At 37.6% G+C, this 24,823-nt stretch overlaps 1 protein-coding gene and 1 long non-coding RNA gene across 5 annotated transcripts in view; both read left to right on the top strand.

The window, feature by feature from the left end:
- ARL15 (ARF like GTPase 15) overlaps positions 1–24,823 on the top strand; it is a 219,402-nt gene that overhangs the window by 8,607 nt on the left and 185,972 nt on the right. Inside the window, exons 2-5 of one of the 4 annotated variants that reach the window (XM_071580983.1) lie at positions 814–829; positions 2,721–2,811; positions 3,441–3,497; positions 17,453–17,515. The exons of 2 other annotated variants lie outside the window; for them this stretch is intronic. In XM_071580983.1, coding sequence (XP_071437084.1) covers positions 3,444–3,497; positions 17,453–17,515 — 117 coding nt within the window. In that variant the 5' untranslated portion in view covers positions 814–829; positions 2,721–2,811; positions 3,441–3,443. The remainder of the gene's footprint in view (positions 1–813; positions 830–2,720; positions 2,812–3,440; positions 3,498–17,452; positions 17,516–24,823) is intronic. One more of the 4 variants, XM_071580984.1, reaches the window with a different exon arrangement.
- On the top strand, positions 17,908–23,418 carry LOC139684747 (uncharacterized). Its single transcript, XR_011699966.1, has 4 exons — positions 17,908–18,051; positions 19,905–20,019; positions 21,273–21,364; positions 23,267–23,418. It is a non-coding gene; the product is annotated as an uncharacterized lncRNA (long non-coding RNA).

The raw sequence follows: 24,823 nt of genomic DNA, 5'->3' as shown, positions 1-24,823 counted from the left end.
TTATGGCACAGCAAGTTGAGGTTGAGATGAGTATTTCTGTTGTTTGGCAGAATTGAGGCTGTCAGCTCCTGCAGTTCTGTCAGGTGTTGGGCTTTTTGTGTGTTGTCTGAGAAGCTGCTTAGAATTCTCCTCCCTTTTTGCCCACTACGGTTCTGGAGGCTAGTCCTCTCAACTCTGTGCTTGCAGCTTTGAAGTCATCAGTTGCAGAACATGTTTTAATTAATCTTTTCAAAATCTGGTCGCTTGTAAATATTATGACTAGAGATTTAATTTCATATTTGCTTAGGATGTAGGTATTAATTAAAACAATGTCTTTGTGTGTGCCTGTGGCAGAGCTGTATGAGATTTTGTTTTGTTTTAAACACTGAATGCTGAAGTTATTTTGTACTGATATTTGTACTGATAGCTGAATGCCTGGAAAAATGGACAGAACAAAGTGTTTGTTGTGAATGAAAGGTTGGACAGCTGCAGAGCAGACATCTTTCTAAGTCATTAAGAAAAGCCACGTTGTTACAAGGTGTGAAACAAAGTCTTGGGTGAATATGAACGTTAGCTATGAATTTAGTTTCCAGTGGGAGAAGGTATTTAATGTTTGTGAGATAGCCCTTTGCCTAAGGAGAAGGGTGGGTATTGGCATGCTTATGTTGTTTGACATATTTGACCTGACTCTGTTTTTCAGTTTAGACATGTGAAGTCACTTCTATGAAGAATTAGTCTTTGTAGAATTGTGTCTCTCTTTCTTTTGTAGTATTTTTAGGTATATTTTTACATTTTTTTCTTTTATTTTCATGCTACCATGTAAAATCCTTTCAGAAAGCAACAATAAACTGTAAGTAAATTAAATGTAAATTCTCCAACAATTGTTTTGTTGCCCAGTTGTGTAGTCCCAAATGAATTGCAAAACCAGAATAATGAAAGATCGCAAGTATCAAGAATAAACATTGTAGCAGCAGCTTATCAAATATATTGTAATTCAGTGGTCAGAGTGATAGTCTGTAGGATAGTACCACTAAACTTCTAATTATATAAATTAATTATGGTCACTTGTCACTTTTTCAGGAATTAAACTGAAATAGTATGAAGGAGGAATCAAACTGAAATAGTATTGGGGAGGGAATGTAAATTTTTGGAGTTAAGGATAGGTGAATGTAAGAAAAATTAGTAACATCACTGAGATTAATGTCCCTTTTTAACATGATAGAGTGTAGTTTATAAGCATTAGCTTGGAGGTTTGAAGAAGGAATTAGTTTGATATTTCTCTGGGAAATGCATAGGGGAAATATTCATTGGTATTATATCTGACAGTAGGATGGGGAGATAATTTTAGAGTTCATGCTTTATACCAGCTTGTGGTTTCAGAACATTTTCAGTAGCAAACTCAACAACAGATGAGTATAGCTTGCTTTATTCTATTAAAGCAGGATCTGCTGGTGCTCACTGGGGAATTTGAACTGCAGCTTAGTTCTCTCACTAATGTGTAGCCTGGAAGTACTCAACAAAAATTAGAAAAGAAAAACAATTTATAATGCTGTGCCAGTCTAGAATAAAAGCAGACTGTATACACTGAGAAACTGTAAAGGTTTGCTGCTGCTGCATGTTTACTTCTATTGCAAGCTGAATTAATTATTTACTTTGCATACAAAGTTGAGTCTGCCATCAACATAGAATCTGTCTGAATACTGAAAATACAAATCACTCTATGTATCAACCAGTGTTTAAGTATGGGCTTAAATTGCAGCAGACTCAGGTTAAACATTAGGAAACTTTCTAGTAGAGAGGGTAATGAAGCACTGGACTAAATTGCTTGGGGAAGTCATCCATCCCTGGAACCTTTGGAACAAGGTCTGCAAATACTGTTAGGAGGTGTATGTGTATGACCCCACCCCACCTCTTTCTGTAACACAGGATTTCTCAGAGTCAGAAACTATTTTTCTGTGACTTTTTTTATTTTGGGAGGAACTTGGGGCACATAGACTGTGCCCCACATAGGCACTTGGATGTTTGTTCTTAGAGCTGAAATAAACTCCAAACCTTGCAATTGAAATGGTGTTTTGAATCTGCATTTTCTTGTCAGTAATAATATGCTAGATTGCTTCCAGTAAGAAAAGAAAATCAACCATGCTATTGAAGTTCACTTTCAGGTCTTTGTGCTGTGAATTTTGACTTTCAGACAGTTCAGTGAAATACTGTTTGTTTAAAATTTAAATTAAACAGTTACAGCAAAAGAAAAATGTTGCTGCACACTTTTTTCTATTACTTAATATCTGCTCTTTCAATTTTTTAAATCACGCATCTAATTAAATGAGTATTTCAATTGCAGGTTTATGGGTTTTTGTTGGGTTGATTGTTTGTTTGTTCAGCAGGCAAAGTCAGAAAGCAGAGGCTGAAAACAATGTTTTGACTGATAGTGTTTGAAGTTTGTAGCATCCACCACTTTATCTGAAAATATATGCAGATGATGTGTGAATTTGTTAAACATGTAGTAAAAATGTTCCACTAGATTGCTTTCAGTTTTGCCTACTTGACTTCTCAAATACCTTATTTAAAGTAATTCATCAATTAATCTTCTGAATAAATAATTTTAAGCCTGGTTTATTGTACCTGATCATATAGAAAAAATGTCAATATACAGTAGTTTTTATTTTGGTGTTGGAGAGTCGCATTTATTTCCTGGCTTCTCTATGCTAATTAAAGAAGATGTTTTTCATCTGTTTCATCAGAAATTCGTAGTCCATCCTCAGCCTCTCTGGGTGACTGCAGAAGACATAGAATTGTGGCATCACAACAGATTGGAAGTTGAGCAAGTTGAGGGTAAAAAACTTTTAATATGATTATTCACCGCTGTTAGAACAGATGAAATAAAATATTCAAGATGGTAGAGTGTTCTACTTTGAACATGACAGTATCAGAAAACTGAAAGAATAAGACTTCAGAAATGTGGGAACATTAAATTATGTGCGTAATTTTGGTTTATAGAGGAAGAAAGTTTTAGTGATGGTACAGAGTGAGCAGAACCGTAATATTTAAACACAGAAGCTCTTTACAGTCTACTAAGAATCCAAAAAGCACTTGATTAAAATGTCCTGCAGGTTGTTTTTAAACTAGAGCAGATAAAAATAAATGAGACCAAAAGCTTACATGAAAATTGTTAATGTGTACAGGCATTTTGAGGATCATTAGGTAATTTGTGGCTTAGAATAAAATACTGAATTAGTAATTGTAATGGTGTTGGCAACTGCTTATGTATGAAAGGTAGTAAGTATCTGCATAATCTGAATTTATGTGGCATTTTTCCCAGATTGTTTAATATGGCCTTGAAGAAGAAGGATAGTGTAATGTACCATCAGGTGTTTCCTTCAGGGGAGAGGGGAAGAGATGGGAAGAAAACTAATTCTTAAGAAATAGCATTCTTGGTAATTTTTTTATTTTAATTCCTTTAGACTATGTCTGAATGTATCCAGCTCTCATTTGCTGTTTGTAGAATTGGCATTTACACGGTAAGGCAATGTTTTAACTAACTATTTTTTCTTAGTGTTAGTGCCGTTTGAGTGAAGTTACTTCAGGTTTTTAGGATTGGAAGGGATTTGCCATATGAGTTTACATTAACAGACTACGATATGTTTTTGTCCTGTCAAAGGTTTACTAATACCTGAACAGAAAGAGTATGCTCCACTTTAGTTAAAAAGGTAAGGAAAAATTCAGCCAACCTCTTAAGGTGTAAGAAAATTTAGAATTCGTGTGCATCAGTTGTTGAGAATTCTTGCCTAATGTAATTGCTGAAGGGTTTGTGTACTTTTGCTGTGAAATATCTATGACGTTTGAGTCATGCCATACTAGCTATGAACATGGTAGCTACATGCAAGTATTGTAAGCTTTGTCTCAAGGGCCTTAATATATTCCAAATGCTGTTAAGTTAAACTTCCCAACCTTATATAAAAGAAATGAAGTTTACTTCAAGCGTATGTCCCAAATATAATAATTTTCTTTTTCTGCTCTGAGTTATTTCAATTAGTGATGAGAACAGTTAGATGAATGGAGTGTTTCATAGAAATTCATTGTGTAAGCTTTTCTCTCAATGTATAAGGGTCTGTTGCTCAGATCATGCTTCATATCCTGGAGCTTTTGGAGTGTGAGTGCTTCTCCTGTTACTACTTTTCAGGATAAAGCCTGGCACATGCCACTTCATGTTTGATTAGATGGTACACTCAAAAGTGTAGGTGCTTTTTGAACAACAGTGATGAGGGCTGTATGCCATCAGAAAGTCTTGAAAACAGAATCTTAGAGCTTAACATTTGATTTTATTCCTAGGGCATGGTTGTAGGTAGAGTTTAATATCTGCTTGAGGTTTTTTCTCTGTGATATTTGCCTGTGTGCTGTTTTCAACATCTGAAAGTCTGGTTTCTAAATGGTAGGAAAGAACAGATTTGGGCAATATAGATGAAATAGTTATTGAGGAAAGGAGGAAAGCACTCCTTGCAAAGTCAGAGGCATATTTTCCTGTGGTATTTAAATTTCTTAGGAAGGTTCTACAAATTCCTGTGTGATAAGAGAATGCTGCCTTGAAGGATCAGAGAGGGTTACAGTATGAGGTTTTCATATCTGCAAGGTACTCACAAACTGTGCCAGATCTTTAGAAGGCTATAGTAAGCTGTTCTAATAAATTGAAGGGAATGTCCAAGTAAAAATGTGTGTGTATTACAGCCTTGGGTATAAGAAGGTATAATGTACAGCAAAATACATACTCCAACAATAATTAATTCCGTTTTAGTTTAAAATATTTTCAGTTGTCTGTATACTGCAGTGCATTGCTAAGTGGTGGTAGCTGCTTATAGATATAAAAATAAAATGAGCTAAATTCACTTATGAAAATGGTGAGAGAAACTGATTTAATTGACTGCTGGTACTTAAGGGAGGACAGTGAGGAGGATGATGAGTAGGCTTCCAGAGCATCCAGAGATGCACTGTTGTGGTCACAGTTGTAGCAGCACGCGGGTCCTGTGTACAGTGCATTTAAAGGCTAAAATGGTTCATTTGGGAAAATGCTAGGTGCAGAGGATACTTGCTTATATAAAAATGCCTGTCATAGGAAAGGTGAGTCTCAGTTGATCTGACTGGAAAGTGGGCTTGGACATGTTTGATTTGAGAGTAAACAGAGAGGCCTGCTCAAGTGAGAGCTATGCAGAAATGCAGCGTGATACATCCTGCCTGCATACCATGCCCTGCTCATGCTTGTAAGTCTGCTGGATTTGTTACTCAGGTATGTGAGCAGTCTGGCAGCCAGCAAGTATTGTGCTCCATACGATTGTCAAGGAGCAAAACACAAAAATCCAGTTCATATTTCCCTTTTAATTAATTCCTTGTGTGCTTCCTACTCATGCTGTTTTGCAGATTCAATAGATTTTCTTTTTGCCTGTTGACTGATTTTTATCCAAAATCTAAGCAGTCTCCTAGATTCCAGTTCTTAGCAGCACCATGTTTTCAGTTTGTATGCTATTACTTGGACACTTCCTGTTCTGCATGTCCTCATTGTACAGTGTCCCTGGTATCTTGCAAAGGCTCATAGTCCTTTGGACTACAGACATCTCAACTGTTAGTCTGTTATCAATCTGCTTATCAGTAACACTCTCAAGCACCCATTACTTCAACTGTACTACGCCATTAAATAGGCTTCCCGTTTTTATGGCATGTACAGATTATGAGATGGAGGAAGAATTTAAATAGTGATCCTTGGCAAAAGCCCCTGTGATGCCTTCAGCTACCATGACTAAGAGGACAAAACTTTGTTGTCTTGAGCTAGAAAAAACATACATCTTTGCAAGAGTACAGAAGGAGATATAATGCCTATTTTGGAGGAATAAACATGATGAGATTACTTTTAACTGTATACCCTTGAAGGGGGTTAAAAGAAAAGTGAAGGTGGTTAATACAAAAACTGTATAGATATTGGTAGGAATCTGAAACTCATAGGTGTGATCCCAAAAGGAAAACATTATCCTAAACTCAAATGAAAACTTTTAGGATTAAGAAACCAGCCAAACAATGAAAATAAAACTCAATTTCCTATATGTTTTATGTAGCTTCTGCAGAAGTACCAGTTTTTCAGGTGTATGTTTCTGCTTCTTCCACCATATTAGTGTCTGCATCAGATGTGTCTGTTGGAGGTCTGGGAACAGGCAGGTAAATTACTTCTTGAATCTACGTGACTGTGGTGATTGTAAGCATATGGCAGCTTGTAGCAAAGCTTATCACTGTTATCATTTATTTCCTTTCTGTTTCTGATTGATTTAATTTTCTGGATCAGGTAAAAGTCCTAAAAAAATAATGCTGGAGAATTCAACCTTTGTGAACTTCAGAGTAAAAATTATCCAAATTGTTTTGTCTTGTAAAACAATTTTTATGATGGAATGTTTGCCACCTTTATGCATATTTAGGAATCCATCTCCAAAACAGTGTGCATGATTGTATGCCTAGAAAATGTTCTCTGGAAGGTTCTGTGATACTCTGTACTAGGCTTTGAGACTTTCTTTTCAACTGTTTGCATATAATTTTTGAACAGAGGTAACAAGGTATTCTTTCCTGACCCTGACCCTTAAATGTGGCTTCAGGAACATGCGAAAAATAATTTACACTTGAAATAATTGTTGTTTTGAATAGCAAAGCAGGGACAGAATCCTCTGCAGTGGTGAAAACCATACAAAAATACCTAGGGAGACTTAGTGGAAGCATGGTCTTTTGCTCGTATACATTAGAATGAAAAGTACTGTAAAATAACTTTTTCCTGTCTCAGAGAATTAGAAAGTAACTGTTTTCCTTTGTTTCAAAATAAGGGATCAATAGGTAAATAATTTCATTTAAAAACAAAACAACAAAGTCAACAAAGAGCCCTCTCGAGCTTTCTTCTTTCAGGTGTTGGGTATGGCAATAGCAAGTCGCTGTAACAGCATTGCATCAGTGTTGCATTTTCTTCCTGAAAATGATGAGTAGTTGATTGATATTTTGGTGTTAGTAGCCTCTTTGCTTGAATTTGTGCAATAAGATGTGGAAGTAAATGATGCATTTTTACAGCTGTGCTTGCTATAGTTTATATATGGGAAGTATAGTAATGGATGGAAAGGTCCTTTTAGTTTTCTGGTTTACATTGGACTTAGTTACATTTGTCTTTGTTCATAATTATAAATTCATGTTGAAATGATTTGACTGGAAACAGCTGTTGTGCTGAGGAATTTATCTGACCTTAGAACAAAAGAGAAATAACATTTACTCATGAAGTTGTGGAGGGGAAGCTCTTAAAAGAAGAGAAACCATCTGAGGCAGTAACTAAAGGCAGCCATGGAATAGGAGGTAATCATGGGAGCCTGGAAAGATTCTGGAGCCAGCCTGTGACTTACACCATGGAAAGCTTCCTGTAAAACTGTTCCCCCTTCCCCTCCCTGACATGGTTTCCCATTGGAAAATGCTAAGTTAGAGTAATAACAGAACTCATATAGCATATCCTGTCTACTCCTCCCTTTCCCATGTCGTGTCCTTGACATGAGCAGCAAAACAAAGGCACAAAGTGCAGCAGGAAAAAAAATCCTTTTATGTGCTACCCTCTGGGAAATGTGGATAATTCCATTCACAGTCAGTGCTGATATTCTGTGGGTGTACTGTTGGAAAGAAAAGGTGTAAATGCTTTTAACTTCCAGCCTGAAATAAAAGGTGCTTGCTATCACCAGTCTTGGCAGTGACTTGCATGGAGTGGGTCTGTGCCCGTTCGTTGTTGCAAATCTGTAGTCAAGCTGCTTGAACTGTGGTAGTTGGGATTTGTGTTGCTACCAGCCTAAACAGGAGAAAGAGAGGCAGACTGTTCTGATGCATGTATTGTTCTGTGCATGTGAATGTTAGATATTCTGTGGGCTTTTTTACTATGAGCAATGAGACTTTCTGCTTTCTGGAAATAGAGGAACAACTGTGACTTTTTTTTCAGATGGGGAAAGACAGGTGAAGGGGAAAACATCAAGGCTGGGCCTGGAGATAGGATCAGAATACAATTCTCTTCCTCTCCACAGAGTTCACTGGTTAAAGTAAACGGTACTCACATTGCAAAGCAGCCTCTCCTCGTGGCCAGAGCTCATGTTACCTGCACAAAGAGCTCAGGATCTTGGTCCAACCAATGCTGCTGTGACAGCATTGCTTCCCCGAGCTACTATTTGATGTACACTTCATTTACAGCTCTTTGAGAACTCCTGACAACTAGTAATTGATTTAACTGGGAAAGGTGTGGTTTGCCAAATTAGCCGGTTAATTTTTGTCAGAATGTCTGCTTGACAGACTTGTGGGTTTGGAATAGAGCTTTGTCCTGGAGCAGGGACTTTATGAATACAGGTTGTGTTCCTCCAGATTTGCCTCTGCTGTCAATGGCCCCTTCCTGCTCTAGAACAGCAGTGTTGTTCCACAGACCATTAGCTTTAGGGAAGATAAGAGGAAAAGCCCAGATCCTCATTGCAAAAGTCTCTATAATATTTTGAGACAAGTTGCTGTTCAATTTGCATTTATCAAAACTGTGTTGTTAGTTACCCTGTACGTAAGTGCTGTTTTGCTTATTTCCTTTGGAAGCCTGGATTCCTAATCCTCAATCTTGCTGTCTTTCCAGAAAACTGTTGTGTAATGTATTGACAAAATGTTATGTATTGCCTTCAGTGGCTGTTCCACATGAAAGATAAACACCTCTTGTAAGTCTCAGCTGATGCAGGGGATGATGGTGTAAGCATGGAATTTTTATAGTGGCCTCTGCTGAGCACCTTTTTTTTTCCTTTGTGCAGTTTACAAATTATACTCTTTAATTATAAAACAAAAAAATTAATTATTTTAAATGAGTAGTAGGTTTAAAATGTAAACTGTAAGTACATTGAAAAGATATTAAAAAAATCTGTCAATCTCCTATGAAAAATATGACCTCTTTAAAATCTGAGCTGCCCTGCGACTGTGGACTTGGAAAGATAGCAGCAGGGCATGTTGAATTAGTGGCAAGTGTACAAATTTAGTAGTTAGCTGTATAATTTGAATTACAGAGAGGGTGAAGAGGCTAGAAATGGCTTTCTGGTGAACATGATTTTTTTCTTTCACATTCTGTATTCCGGAGGTTGGGCTATGCATAGCAATGAGGCTTGCAAAAAAAGCCAGTTAATTTGCAGGGATTTGCAGGGGCAAATCTGAGTTGTGATGAAAGATTGCCCTGTGATTATGCTAAAAGTTGCATGCATGCAATCACATCCTCTGCCTTGGACTTTTGCATAAATAAGAATATAACAGGTGGAAATAGCAAGCAACAGTAATATATACCATTCACAGTATTTTGCATACAGTTGTTTTTTTTATTGTTCTGGTTTTTTTAGTCACACTCTTACCAAAAGTGGTGGTGCTTTTGAATATAAATTGCAAATTGTTTCTTGTTGGTATATGTTTGCCTTGAACAGCAGCTGGACAACCACAGATCATTAGAAATTATATTTCTTCCAGAATAATTATGTTTTTCACAAGATCTTATATTACAGTAGAAGTGGGAAAAGTTTTTTCTGCAAGTCTTAAATTTGTTTTGATATTGTGAGCTCAAAAGTTGCCTGTTTTCCTTTGACTGATAGAAGATTGCCTTTTCCTGTGTACATGCTTGCACTGTATCCTGAGGCATCAATGATATGTTACTATTATGATTGCTACTGCAAATAGTTCAATTCCGTTTTGTGAAGACATCCTGCATTTCTTCAAGAATAGGTGTCTTTTAGGGAAGAAGTCATACAACTGCATAGTAGATTAAAAATAAAGGAAGTGCATCCAGTGCCACAAAACTTCGTCTGTTCTAAGTTAGTTTCTTCTGGGAAAATTCTCGCCATTACTATGTGTCTGGCCTTGGTGTTTTTAATTTTTCTTCTCACTATAAAGTTGAAAATGGTTGCTCAGTTGTTGAATTCAAAGTGGTTTGCTAAATATATTGCAGCTACAGGTTCTTTACAATTATAGTCTTACTGTCTTCAAAGTAGTTTGAGATTGTGCTCATGTGTAATTAAAGTCATAAATGCTTTTAGAAAGGCTGTTCTAAAGCATCCTTTAGATCTTTTAAAAGTAAATAGTGTTTTTAGATCAGCTTTCTATTGCAATGTTTGTGTTTTGATCAGTTTGATTATATTGTACACAGATCATAAAACTATTTATATTCTGTCATATGAAGACCTTTGAGTGCCTCTTCATTTTTGTTGGCAAGGATTTATATAGTACAAAACTGTATTGAGTTTTTATTGGGTTTATATTGCTGGGTATTATGTTGTTTAACAGTAGAACAAAACAGTGTTTAATAGATGCCATAACTTCATACTATGATTCCACTGGTCTGAATGTGTATGAATATACATACTTAAATTTCAAAAGGTAGCTTTTAAGTAAGGGTATTAGTATCTGAATAGTGTTATGGACTTTCAGGAATTGGTCAAGATGAGAGACGTAATGTCAAGCACATCTCTTGTCCTGGAAAACAGAGGCTACACACAGCTATAACATGGTGTTGTAACCAAGACTTTGAAATTATTTTTCAGGTATGGTCACAGTTGCCTATGTGAATAAAGGCAAATCTCTGGTACCTCTGTTTGCAGCAATGTTTATTCTACAGCTTCCCAAACTTGCAACTTAATTTTTTTAGCTGCATTTAATATTACCCGTTACAGTGCTAGACCTATCATATTTCACTCAACCCTTCTGATGTCCTCTTTAAGACCTCACAAACACAAATTATTTGTTGTGTAATTGTTTTATCGTAGAATATCCTGTGTAGAAGGGACCCCGAAGGATCCTTGAGTTCTAGTCCTGACACTGTACAGGACAACCCAAAAACCCCACTGTGTGCATGATTCATATACTGGGACCTTTACACATTACACAAAAATTGAGGTTGGTGGACCTCCAGATCCAATCCCACAGAGTTTTTCATGTGACAGAGGTTTTGTTTTCTTTTTTTCAATGTGAGGAAAAGCAACAACAGTGAACAAAATGAAATGCCCCATGTTTTCCTCCTCTTCTCCAAATCAAAACATCATTTAAGGAGAGGAACACACAAATTTGCTGTATGTGCTCTGGATTTCCAAAAGGGTGTAAATGCCAGAACAGAGGGTAGCATGTTCAAAACTTCATTTTAGCCTTGAATACCTGCTGGCCCTGTGCTTTTGAGCAGATCCATAATTTTTCAGTGGATTCTTTTTCAAAACAAGGCAACATGTTTCCATGCCAGAAAAGGGACTTTTACATGGGCTTTACTGTGAGGATGGTAAGACACAGGGACAGATTGGCCAGAGTAGCTGTGAATGCCCAATCCCTGGAAGTGTTCCCGGGTACGTTGGATGGGACTTTGAGTAACCTGGGCTAGTGAAAGGTGTCCTCATCATTATTAAATGTTGCATCTCAGGAATAAAACCATGATCCATCCTCATTCTTCCATTAATAATGTTTTTTTTAACCACTCTTCATATTGTAATGTAGGCAGACAACATACATTCCAACTTAATGGAAGACTGTTATTTGTACTCCACTGCTACATGCATTTCCAAAACATGTAAGATTTTGTTTTTTAGCTTGTCCTGTATTTTGTTAATGTTCTCTGGAAGATCTGCTTACATAATTTTGTTGTCATCTTGAATTGCATGGAAGATATTCCAGTGCAATTCTGTGGAATATATACTCTTTAAGTTATAACCCCTCTGTAGAGAATAATACCTAGAAGGCCTAACGCAGATTGATAATCTGCAATACCTAGCGTAGTCTCTGCTGTGACAGGCAGGCTACAGGCAGGTAGGGGTTTTATCAAACACATCCATGTATTTGGAAACCATGCAAGGTCTGTGCTATATGCACTTCTTGTCTATGTGTGGAAAAGAAGCTGAGATTTGTTGTGTTGAATCTGTACAGACTAAAGTTCACAGAATCCTGAAGAAAAAGTGAAGTAAGCCTGTAGACTAAGACTTGACAAAGATTTCTGGCTGTTGACGTGAAGGTTTGTGTTTCAGATGCTTTTTCCTTTCTCTTTTAGAAGAGTTGTGTGTTTGTTTTTTTCTCTGCTTGAATTTATTTGCTATGGAAGAGAATGAATCTACTAAGAATGTTGATCACAAGAGCAAGTTGGGTCATATTGTGGCATGTTAGAGAGAAGTAACTCTTGGTTTCAAGGGTTCTAAAATGCTTTTCACTGTGACAAATTTGTTTGTGAATTTTAGCAAGGGATTGAGAAAAGAGAGGCTTGTTTTGTGGCTTTCTTTGTGGGACTTAGGGATTTTTCCTTTTAAAATTCTGTAGTGTAGGAAGCGCTTTCCTGAGGAAGGAAGATGTTATTAATTTGTTCCATTTCTTGAATATTATTGCAAAGAATGCCATTTGATTTCATGTTGTCACTACTCTGTCCTCTGTCTTACCACTTTCAAGCATTCTTTACAAGGCTTCTTTAAGTGAGATAGGTGCATCAGGTAAGATATCTTTTTTTCCTCTTAACATCCTGTTCTAATGAAGTAACCATTTTTTCCATAGATGCTAACTGTAATATTGTGTGTGACCAAGGTTCAGGATTATCTAGTTTTGATTCCCTGTTCCCCTCATTGCTAGAATATTTTTTTTAAAAAACCACTTGTGTTATATTTCAGCATGTGTTCTGCCTGTTTACTGTAAAAAGTACTGCAAGGAAGGTCTTATGAAGGAAAAGGTGTTCAGTAGAGGACTGAAAATATAGAGTGTGTAGAAAATGTGGTGTCCAAACTTTTATTTATTTATGGAAGTTATAAATTTTTACTATTATATGCTCAGTATGTTGAACTATTGCAGGTGTTTGTGTTGTTGTTGAGGCATTGAACACTTCTGTATTCCGTAGCACTTAAACTGACTTAAGTAGGTTTCTGGTGGCATTGCCTATGTTTTGTACTGAAAACAGACTCCTTGAAAAGTAGGCTTTGAGTCTTGGTGGAGCTTTGCAAGAGTTATTTGGGATATCAAAGAAGGTCTTTTGTAAAGGTCTTTTGCAATAGCTGTTTTGAGTTTGTCAAGACTAAAATGCCTCCTTTTAAAAGAAAGGCTTAATAGAGAAAAGTGCTTTATAGGCAGGTGAAGTAATGGATTTATGTGTTCCTGTTGCAAGACTTCACAGCACAGATTGTGGAAGTATAAAAAGCCTCAGATAGAGGGAGTCTCCCTTGATATGCCAATGTTTTTACTTTCCATGTTCACATGATAAAATCATAACAAATAGAGCTGAAAGGAGTGAGAGTCATCTAATTAGTTCCTGGCTCTGAAGCATGATGAATCATGACCAAACCAGTTCTGACCAGACTACTTCTCTAAAAAACCCCTATCAGATTCCATAATCTCCTCTGGCAAACTCTTCCTGAACTCAACTAGCCCTACTTTGTACATGCTGGTTTTTCTAAGATCTAGCCTAAATGTCCTGTTGATGTCTCTTGCTCCAGTTTAAGCTCCGTAGGACTAGGTTAGATGGAGCTTTGAGCAACCTGGTCTAGTAGAAGGTGTCCCTGCCCATAGGAGGAGGGTTGGAACTAGATGATCTTAATGGTCTCTTCCAACCCGAACCATTCTATAATTCTTTGTCTTAGAGATAGCAAGAAGGGAAAAAGTCTGTTCCTTTGTTGTTTGAAGATTACTTGTCACATGCTTTTTCAGCTTTTTGTGAATTCATAGATAGGTGATTCTGTACAAAACCCCAAAGCAATAACCAGAGTGAGAAGCTGTTTATGTGACAGGTTACATAGGTTGTGTGTGACTCTTTTGCCTCATTTACTTCACTAAAAACAGCAGTCAGAAGCAGCTTATTATTTTCCTGCTGAACATATTAAATTGCTTGATGAGGATCTTTTACTGGGTAGGCACTCTCTGTAAAGGATACCTGGAAAGACTTAGAACTTAAGCTTCACAAATGTTAGCACTTGATTTTATTTGACAGTAGAACTAACATAAAGGTACCTGGGTGTTCTTAGAATAGTGGGTTGAATGACAAAACAAATTCAATGTTTTTTCTTTCCTTTTTGTGAGACTTAGCAGTTGTGACTCAGCACCTTTTCTGAAGTAGCTGGGAAGATTTTTGTAGTGACAGTATTGAATCAGGAAAGATAATGAAGCAGATCATCTAGATCATCTTGAGTGCTGTCACATGGCACATACAGGGCCAGGAATCAGGCCCAGACAGCATGAGCTTATGAAAGGTAGATCCTGCTTGACCATCCTGATCTCCTATGACAAGATGACATACTTAGTGGATGAGAGCCTATGGATGTTGTCTACCTGAACTTCAGAAAAGCCTTTGGAATGGTTTCCCACAGCATTCTCCTGGAGAAACTGGCTGCTTATGGCTTGGACAGGTTCACTCCTTGCTGGGTGAAAACTAACTGGATGACCAGACCCAGAGAGTGGCAGTGAATAGAGTTACATCCCCTTGACAGCCAGACACTAGTGCTGTATCACCAGGGCTCAGTATCAGTGCCTGTCGTGTTGAGTATCTCTATTAATCATCTGGCCAAGGGACTGAGTGCACCCTCAGTCAGTTTGAGGGAGGCAACAGAGGTGGGGCGGGGGGAGTGTGATCTGCTGAAGGGCAGGAGGGCTCTGCAAAAGGATCTGGGCAGGCTGGATTGATGGGCTGAGGCCAACAGTATGAGGTTCAACAGGCCCAAGTGCTGGGTCCTGGCCTTGGGTCACAACGACAGAATGCAGTGCTACAGGATGGGGAGAAATGGCTGAAAATCTGCCTGGTGGAACTCCCTGACAGGAGCTGATTATCCGTCAGGGTGTTCAGGTGGGCAAGAAGGCTGATGGCATCCTGGCCTGTGTCAGCCATAGTGTGGCCAGCAGGAGCAGGGCAGTGACTGTCTCCCTGTAACTGGCACAGGTAAGGCTGCACTTCAAGTCCTGTGTCAAGTTCTGGGCCCCTCACTACATAAAAGACATTGAGGTGCTGGAGCAGGTTCAGAGAAGGGCAACAGAGCTGGTGAAGCATCTGGAGCACAAGTCCTGTGAGGAGCAGCTGAGAGAGCTTAGGGTGTTTAGCCTGGAGAAGTTGAGACCCAGGGCTGATGTTATTGCTCTCTACAACTGCTTGAAAGAAGGTTGTAAAGAGGTGGGGATCAGTCTGTTCTCCTGTGACAAGCTACATGACAGGAAAAAATGGTCTCAAGCTGTGCTGGGAAGGCTTACTTTGGATATTATGAAAATTTGTTCATGGAAAGAGTAGTCAACCTTTGGAACAGGCTGCCAAGGAAGTGGCTGAATAATTTTATTTCACAGAATCAAAGAAAGGCTTGGGTTGGAAGAAACCTTAAAGATCAACTAGTTCCAACTCCCTGCCTCTGAGCAACCCACTCTAGTAGAAGGTGTTCCTGTCCAAGTCTTGAACACTTCTACGGGTGGGGCATCCACAACTTCTTTGTGCAACTGGTTCCAGTATCTCACCACCCTCACAGTGAAGAATTTCATTCTAACATGCAACTTAAATCTCTACTCTTTTAGTTTAAAGCCATTGTCCCTTATCTCTCTCCCTCTTTTAAATTTATTTTAAAATTTATTTTTATTTATATTATTATTTGGTATTATTTTTATTTTATTACAGATCTAATAACTTCAGTGAAGCTGTTAACTATGACCTTTACAGAGAGAATTCATTCTATTTCTGATTTAATGCTCAGGAAGTTGCTAAAACTTGGACATATATTTATAAGCTTGAGCCAGTATATGTGACTTTTATGAAATGTAATGTTTTCTTTTTTTAATTTCTTTTTTACAGCTAAAAATACCAACAAATTGTAAGTTGGTTTCACATTCTGACTGCATGCCAGCAAAGGACAAAGACTGGCTCTTGGTGCCCGGGCTCTGATTAAGGACTATTTACCTGGTTGGATTTATAGTCTAATAAAACTATTTTCTCTTTGGATAAGCTCTGGGGAAAAAGCAAGTCCTGTAGGGCTTTTGATGAGAGTATGTTTTGTTGGGTCTATTGGAAGGAGTCAAGTTAGTTCACTTTTTTATTCATAAGCATTAATGCGTATAGTTGTTTATGGTGACTAAATTGTAAATGTAAGTGATTGATGTTTGGTCTGATGTTTCGTGCTTCATATAAATTGAATTAATTGTTTTGTCCCCTTGTGGTCTTTAAAGGAGTAAACAAAGTACAGATTTCAAACCAATTAAAGTGTCTACTTTTCTACTTATTTACAAGTTCTGTTTAAATTAACCTGCATTCTAGAAAGTTTCTCTTCTGTCACAAATTTGCTTTGAAGTTTATCTAAAACACACTTGCTTAAGTTGTTTCTCATAGCTTTTTGAAATCCACTTTCCAGCTAAAAGAACCCAGAAAGTAATTTGGTTGTATTGATGTAAGTACATAATTTGTAATAAATTTTCTATGTTTTATATTTATGTAACAAATGAAGTGTATAAATTTAAATTTTCAAGTGCCTTCAATAACTGTGGAATGTGCACCAACAAACATGTATCACCATCAGAATGCAAAACAATATTGTGAAAACATGAGTATTTCCAAGAGACAGACTGTTCTTAAAGAACAAGTAACTGCATATTTTAGAGCATAATTTAAGTTAGTTCACCCTCAAAATTCCAAAATATGGTTGACTTTAGCTTTCAGTAACAGTGTGTTCTTCTCTAATAAAATTTACATGTGGCAGTGAAGAAAGTTGATTAATAAACCACTGAATTAGATAAATGAGTAATTAAAATCAGTGAAACAGGTAGCTCTGGGATACTTCTAAGTTAAGTGTCTGTTTGTTGATCTCGTTGGAAGCTGTAAAGTTGATGCCATATGTAGGTTCTGACTGTGATAGGAAATGTTCAGTTGCACTTCAGTGGTATATCCAAGTGCAAATAGTTTTCAAATGAAAAATACTACATTGATTTTAGAGATCATGCTTCAGATGTTACTTGATCTCCAGACAGTTCTTGCTGTCTTTCAAAACTTAATGTTATATGAGCATAATGTAGCATAACATTGGATTACAAAACTATCAGCTTTCTAGGTTTTCTCTTAATTTGTAGTTTAATGATGTGGTCCTATTTACCCACCTGCATTTGAATTAGAATTTTAAAAAATCTGGTAGAATTGTAGTAATTGTTTATGGAAGAGAGTGCTTAATTTACTCCACCAATTTTGGATTGCCCCTGTGAGTTGAAGGGGCAAATAGCAGTACCAGATAATGTGATTTTCAGTGCTTTGGAACTGCTATCAAAATTGCAAAGCTGAGCTATGCCAAATTGAGCTAGTTTAGTGTGTTTGAGACAAGAGACTGTGTAGCTGGTTTTAACCTCTCTTGAGTTTGAAATACCTGTAGACAGTCTGACCAGCAGGTCCTAACTGTCTTACATAGTAGAGTTAATGTTTGACTTCTCCATTTTGCAGGAAAGTTGATGTTAATTTCTTTGTTTAAAACAGATCCCAGCAAATAAGCAGAAGGGGACTGAAGTTCAAGAGCAAGAAGAAGAAACAGCAATTTGTGTAGGGACAAGTAAAGAATATTTCTTTATTTTTTTTTAAACTATATGTTGGAAGTGTGGGATAAATGCTCAGATAGAGTACAACCAAACCATAAATGTGAAACCCACAGGAATGAAAACTAATTTCCAAACAATACATTTCTACTGACATATTTTTGTAAATAATTTGGTTTGGGGCTATTTCCTATTCTGGAAAATTATAACAGAAATAGATTGTATTGTTATTACCATATTTAATTTTGGATAGTGTATTTATTTAAAATAAAGTCCAAATATACAAGTCAGCTGGTTTTCTATGGAGTCACATGAGACTAATTTGAGCAGATACACAATTTTTGTCTTAGAAGTGTCTTTGTAATTGTGGAAGAAAACATTCTATTTGTAGAACTCAGCATCATACATGTGTTGTTTTTTTCTTTTTTCTTCAAAGAGCTTGAAAGCAGAATGCTTATATTATGGAGATAATTTAAAGAAACATTCTTTGTGTTGAAGACTTAACAGTTGAAATTCAAAGTTTTTGAGTGTTGATTTGGCTTGGTATGTTTTCTTTTGGAACTGGTACCCTCTCCTCTGCCCTGGAAGATAAGACTTGTTTTAGTCTTCTTTTATGGAAGTATTATTTGTGAGTTAAGGCAGTTAGTTGCCACCCTGACACCCAATCCCATCAAATCTCGGAAGCTGAGCAGGGTCAGCCTCAGTTAGCACTTGGATGGGAGACCTCCTGGGAGTACCAGTGGCTGTAGGTTCTAGTCCTGAGAATTTCAAAGTCAGTGTCCAAGCTCGCTCAGCCGTGGCAGATGGACCTCAGGAGTTAAATGGTGGGGCCAGTTCTGCGCACGCTGTGCCTCACCTAAAAAATGCACTGCGCAGGCTGGAAGGGCACACCCATGTGGGGAGAGTCCTTCCCAAATCTGCGTTCGAGAAGGCGAGCCATGATGATGATATATCAGTTGCATTTCCAATAGTATTTGTTGTGGTCCCATGGTGTAAAGGAGAGCACTCTGGACTCTGAATCCCAAGGTCCTGAGTTCCAGTCTCAATGGGGACCGTCCCCTGGCAGTTCAATGCCTCCCTGCCATCCCATCCCGTCAGATCTCGGATGCTCAGCAGGGTCACGAGGACTTCACTGTCACTGTCCAAGCTCGCTCGGCCGTGGCAAATGGACCTTAAACGGTGGGGCCAGTTCTGTGCACGCTGTGCCTCACCTAAAATATCCCCTGCGCAGGCTGAAAGGGCACACCCATGTGGGGAGAACCCTGCCCAAATCTGCATTCGCAAAGTCTGGAGCCACACCCCCCCGCCCCCCCCACACTCCCCCCCCCCACACCCCCACACCCCCATGTACGTGTATATATATATATATATGTATATATATGTGTGTGTGTATATATATGTATATATATGTGTGTGTATATATATATACACACACACATGAATTATTCTGTATGACATTCTCCTTCATCAACAACAGTAATAAAAGCAATTAAAAAGCAGATATGTGTGGATCCAGAGATACCCTATGCTTGCTTGCATCTGATAAGTCTCTGTATGTGGAGTACCTTTTATGCTGTAAGAAAGATGAAAATGAGGAGCACCTGAATCTAAGCTGTGACTTCTTGAGGTAGCCTGTCCCTTCAAGTAGGTAAATGTCCAAAGTGCAAGCAAATTTATCAGTTACATTTCAGTTCATGCTGCTATAATTAAGCCAGGAAAGGGCCATTAGGTGATCTCTGTGCCCAGTTCTAGCTCCTTTAAAGATTATGAGTCTTGTGAACATGCAGAAAGGTGTAGAAAAACAGAGCTATTGCTTGACAAACAGCTTTCTCTGCCAAAACTTGGATTTGGTCTAGTCAAATATTTTGGTCCAGTTACGTAGACCTATAAACAATAACATGACCTTTTTTTTCTATAATTCAATATCCCCCTTATATTTTTTTGTTTAAAACTTAAAACCAACTGCTTCATGAGGAAATGATAAGGATGATTTTATTTTCGTTGAGGAAATCCAGGTTGAAGGTTTTGAGTTGCTACACAGTGAGAATTGGAGGATATAAGTACGGGGGCCCTGCCCCTCTTAGCAGAAGCTTTTTTAAAGCTTTACACAAAGGGGTCTACAAAACATGAACTAAACTTTTTTTCCTAAATGGCTAAACAGGATGTAGTTATAAATAATAATTCAATACAAAGTCATTTTGGTGGAGCTTTCTCACACACAGCTTCTTGTATGTTGAGAAATGTAGTTTCCTTTTAGAAGTAGTTCTTTCATTAGTTTCCGGACAGTGCTTACAAAGAATTCATGCCATTAAGAAAGATTTTCAAAAACTCTTTTTCCAAGTTGTAATTTCTTAATGTTAACAATAATTTTTTTCTTTTTTGTTCTTAATCAAAAGTTTTTAAGATTTTTCTCACGTCTGTTTTGCAAAACTGGAGGAGAGACCTCTTATACATACCATGTTAGTAAAGCAAATGTGTAGATTCTGTCTTTTGGAGCATTCTATTCTGCAGGTAAATAGAAGTTTAATGAATCTTGTTCCCAAAAATGCCTGCCCATCTATTGTAACAAATACTACTTTATCACTTTAAACCCACTTATTTTTGTACAGCATTGGAAGGAATGTGAAGAATGGTGGACAGGGCTCTCAGCATTCTTAGCTGTTTGCCTGGTCTGTGGTTCATATGACTGGATTCAATTTGACTCGTAGATCTGAGACTGAGGGGATGATTTTTCTGAGATCAGAATGGGAGGTGGTTTGCCTACGTGCAGCTAATTTTACCAGCTCTGCACCCTAAATGTGGAGCTCAGGCATTGATAATACTCTCAATTCTTAGTTTGTGGCATTAGGTCAAGTCTCCTGGTGGCTAAAGTAAATTAATGTAAGTGATGTCTCAGGATCTGTTTTATATAGTAATATTGAATACAAGTAATGACATACAGGTGAGTGATTTAAATATTTTGGAGATCATTTGCATCTTTATGTATAATTGCACTTTTTTTTGGAAAATTAGTGCTAGATGCAGTGATGATACTTGCTGTAAGCAAATACTCACCTGAACATGACCCATTTTTCTGCCTGAGTCCTAGTCATTATTTTGGCTAATGCTTATGCATTGTAATTTGACTGTTTTATACCACATTCTGTCAAATTGCTGTGTGCTTCAGTTGTATTGCTGCTCACTGTGTGTGCCGCATGACTGGTCACAAGAAACACATCCTACAGAGCTATTCCATAAAGATTGCATGCTCCTATACCACATGGTTGTTGACTGAGGGTTTGACACACCATGGTTCCAAAGCAGTGTTTGCTTATTAAAATTTGTAAGAGATTGTCACTCACAGTGTCTGTGATTTCATGTAAAATTACTGAGAAAAATCCTTCTAAGTTTGAGAGAATGATTTTAAACCACTCGGTTCCTATGTGAGAAATACTCATGCTTGCCCTCTCCCTTCCAGGAGAGGATACTGGAACACAGTATGGTCCTTCTCTGTCCTTAATTTTCAAGTGGACATTGAGCTATTAAACATGAAGTTAGTTTATTTTTCCTGATGCCTCCACGCCTTTTCCAGAAATTCATGGAGAATTTAAAAGAAGCAAAGGTTACTTGTTTATGTTAAAGTTTTACTAGCGTTTCTCAAAAAAAAACCCAAAAACCCCTTGCAGAATATTCCTCTCCATTCCTCAGCACTGTCTAGCAAGAATTTACATTATGAATGGTTATTTATCCTAACTTTACTGCTAGTAGTAGCTTCTTTCTTTCAGGTCAGGAGAGTGACAAACAGCTGCAGTTCCTGGATATAGGTGTGAAGGTTCATGCCCTTGTCCTGAGAGGCTGAGCTGTTGCCAGAAAAAAGGTAGATACTTATTCCCTGGACAATATAAGGGCTTCAGTAGCTGCTGTGAATTACGTATGGTTCAAATCTTGTTTGATACTATTGAATCTGTTGACTGCGAGACTCTGGGCATAAAAATTAGTATTGAAACTGTATTTTTGTCTTTAGTAAGATGCTAAATGAGTAGGTACACAAAAACTGAACAGTGTTGTAAGTTTATAATATTAATATAGTGTTTGAAAGTGAGGTCTTGTAAATGACGTTGAACTCAGGGTTACAGAAACATAGTCTGAGACAGTCTTGCTATGTAAACCAATTTAATTGTAAATCAATGTAGCTGTCTAAAGTGTACATGAAGAGATTTCCTAGATACCAGTTCAAAGGAGAAAGTTAATGAAATCCAGAAATGGGGTATGTTGCAATTAAAAAGAGAGCCAATTAGCAGGGTTTTAAAGGAGAAGTCTGTACTCACTCAGTAATGAAGTGTTGCATGTTTTAGTGAATTTGAAATAAATGACCATTGTCGCATGAATGCATGTTGAATGAAATAGCTACATGTGAAGACCAGAACTGAGGACTTCTGCATGTGTGTGCCTGTGTGTGTAACTCAGCAAAATATTTCATGGATAGAAGCTTGACACGCAAACTGAGAAGTGACAAAGCTATGATAGTTAGTGAAGTGGACTGATATGATTGGCCAAAGCTTACTAGCCTTTTTTTATAAAAAAGCAAAAATGGATGCCAAAACTGGGATAATGATGCAGTTAGATAAGTGACTCTGGATCCTTTTACCTAAGGCATGACAGAGGTCTTTTTCCCCCTCTCCTGTAAAAATACTAGAGAAATAAAATATCTTCAGCTCTGTTTAAAAACAAAAAAACCCAGTCAACTTTTAAATCTCTCCACATATTTTAGAGGCCACTGCAGAATTTGTGACTTTTTTCTTAGAATAATGACATTAAAAAGGAAAATTATTTTTGTAGGGGTTGCCCTTTTTTTGTAGCATTATGGTGTAAGTACTAGAGTTAAATAGAATTTGAAGGGTTAAACATTTATATGAGTATTAAATTACATTTGCCCTGAACAGCAAACCTTTTTAAAGAAGAATTAAACCTCAGGTTTTCACAAGGTAGTCTACAAACAGTATTTCAGAGTACTGTACATGTATATATCAACTCTCCTCTGTACTTTTTCTCTTAGCAGGTACTGGCAGACATAGAATCACAGAATCAATTAGGTTAGAAATCTCTGACATCAAGTCCAACCTATGACTAAACAAAACCATGTCAGCTTCACCATGGCACCTTTGCTGCTGCCGCTTGAGACTGTCCTCTTGTCCTGGAAGCTTATATGGAAACTTGTATTTTGCTCTTCCTGCTAAAACACAATCTGTAAATGTCTGTTCCTAAAAACAATCAGCTTATGTGAATTTGCAGTCTATTATACTTACTTAGCCCTGTTTAGTATTTTCAACTCTCTTCTGAAGGTTCTTTCCTAGGAAAGAATCCAGGATCAAAAAAAAAAAAATCTTGCCTCCCTTTGACAGGTGTACCTATTAGTAAACTCAGCCCAATTTTAATATGTCGTCAGCCATCACTTTCTGGTTATGATCCAGTGCTGGGGATTCATAGTGACTTTTACAGCAGTATCTTTGTAACTGGCAGACATGTGTGCAGTGATCTGGTGCTGATGATGAAACACTTCCCTATCAGTGTGCTGGCATCTGATTTCTTTGTCTTCATTAACATCGAAAGCTATGGTCATATGCACCTTTGATCTGCCTGGAATGGATGGAGAGAGGTGTGGCTACCTGTCTTAGCTGCGAGAAGATAGTTTGAGTGCTCCCGTATCTGCCTGAGTACAGGGTCACCCAGTTTAGCTCAAAGCACTGTCTTTGATAGTTTATCTATTGTCTCTTTCCAGGGAAGCAAGTGGAGATTCTTCACATATTCCATAAATCCAACATATGGCTGACATTCTCCCTCCGAAGACCCATACATCAAACTACTTCAGATCATTTAAAACTTAATGATGCCATTTTAGAAACAGGAGATTTAGAACTGTCTGATCTCAAAGCCAAGCTATTACCGATTGGAAAAAATAAAAGCAAGATAATCCTGCCTACTTTGCTTTCTGTGTTCTGTGTGTGTTTTGGTATAGTCCTTAATTACTTAACATTGCTTTGTTTTCCTTCTTCCTTTCCCCATAGAACCCATGAGTCATTCATTGCACAGGATGGGTGGTGGTAATTTAATTAGCTGCTGCTAACAATTGGGAGAAAAACAGAGTTAGGTGTTGTTGCCTCAAATTCTTTTCTGCTTTTTGTTTTGAAGGTAGAATTAGAGTACAAAAATGGCCATATTGGGTCAGTCTAAGTACATTGCTTGACCAGCAATGTGTTTTACAGTAGCTATAAACCAATGCCTATGGAGGAATAAGAACAGGAAAAGTGGAGTTAGTTGGGAGTTAGTTGTGGCTTGTGTTCTTTTAACATTGATAGGTTTTCATCTGTGAATATGTCCAGTTTTTTCATGAAGTCAGGAAGAATCCACAGCCTCTTTTGCAAATAAGGTGGGGATTCTTCAGGTGAACTATCTGTTACATAATGAACCTTTCTTGTCCTTTTGAAGCTATCTCTGATGAGCTTGGTACAATACCTCTTAGTCCTTACACTGGAAGAGATGGTGTGCAGTTACTTTGTACCACCACCCTCTGGAACCTACTATAACCTTCATAAATTTGTCAGGTTTCTCCAAAATCCTTTTTTACAGAATAAAGAAACCTAAGACTGCTTAGATTTATGATTACTCGAAGGAAAAGCTATCCCATATTTTGGACATACTTTTGGTCTTTTTAGGAGCTTTTTCTACTTCTGCTACTGTTTTTGATATAAGGGGAATAAAAATACAGTCTTAGGTGTAAACAAGGTTAGATTTATAAAAGGTTAAATTTATACAATGGTTTGATGATATTCCTTATTCCTAGCACTTGCTTCATTTTTTTCTGAGATTTATCAAGGACAAAACTCATGTTTTAAAGGGATTATCATAATCCAAAATCTCTTTTCTGAACAATAGACCCCATCGACTTATTAGGACAGCTGTTTTTACTTACATGTAGATCACTTTATTTGTTGAATGTCACCTCCCATTCTAAACTATTCTGAGTTGGAATAACAACCAAGTTTTAACCAACTGAGCCACTGAGATTGTAATAACACCAAGGTCATGGGTTCAATCCCCTGTATGGACCATTGACTTAAGAGTTGGACTTGATTATCCTGGTGGGTCCCTTCCAACTCAGAATAGTAGGTGATTCTGTGATGTCTGTTCAGTCTCACAGGGTCCCTCCAAGAATCTTTGAGTTTTGAGTAACTGGGTGTTTTTTGCTGCTCACCTTTGCCACAGCAGATCCATCACAGTTCCTTGACAAGTTTTGTAAGTGGCTTCCCTGCATTGCTTAGGTTTTTGAAAAAATTTG

Source organism: Pithys albifrons, chromosome Z (genome assembly GCF_047495875.1).
Source record: "Pithys albifrons albifrons isolate INPA30051 chromosome Z, PitAlb_v1, whole genome shotgun sequence".
Taxonomy (NCBI): Eukaryota; Metazoa; Chordata; class Aves; order Passeriformes; family Thamnophilidae; genus Pithys; species Pithys albifrons.
The sequence above is the reverse complement of the archived record's forward strand: the minus strand, read 5'-3'. Positions and strand labels throughout refer to the sequence as shown.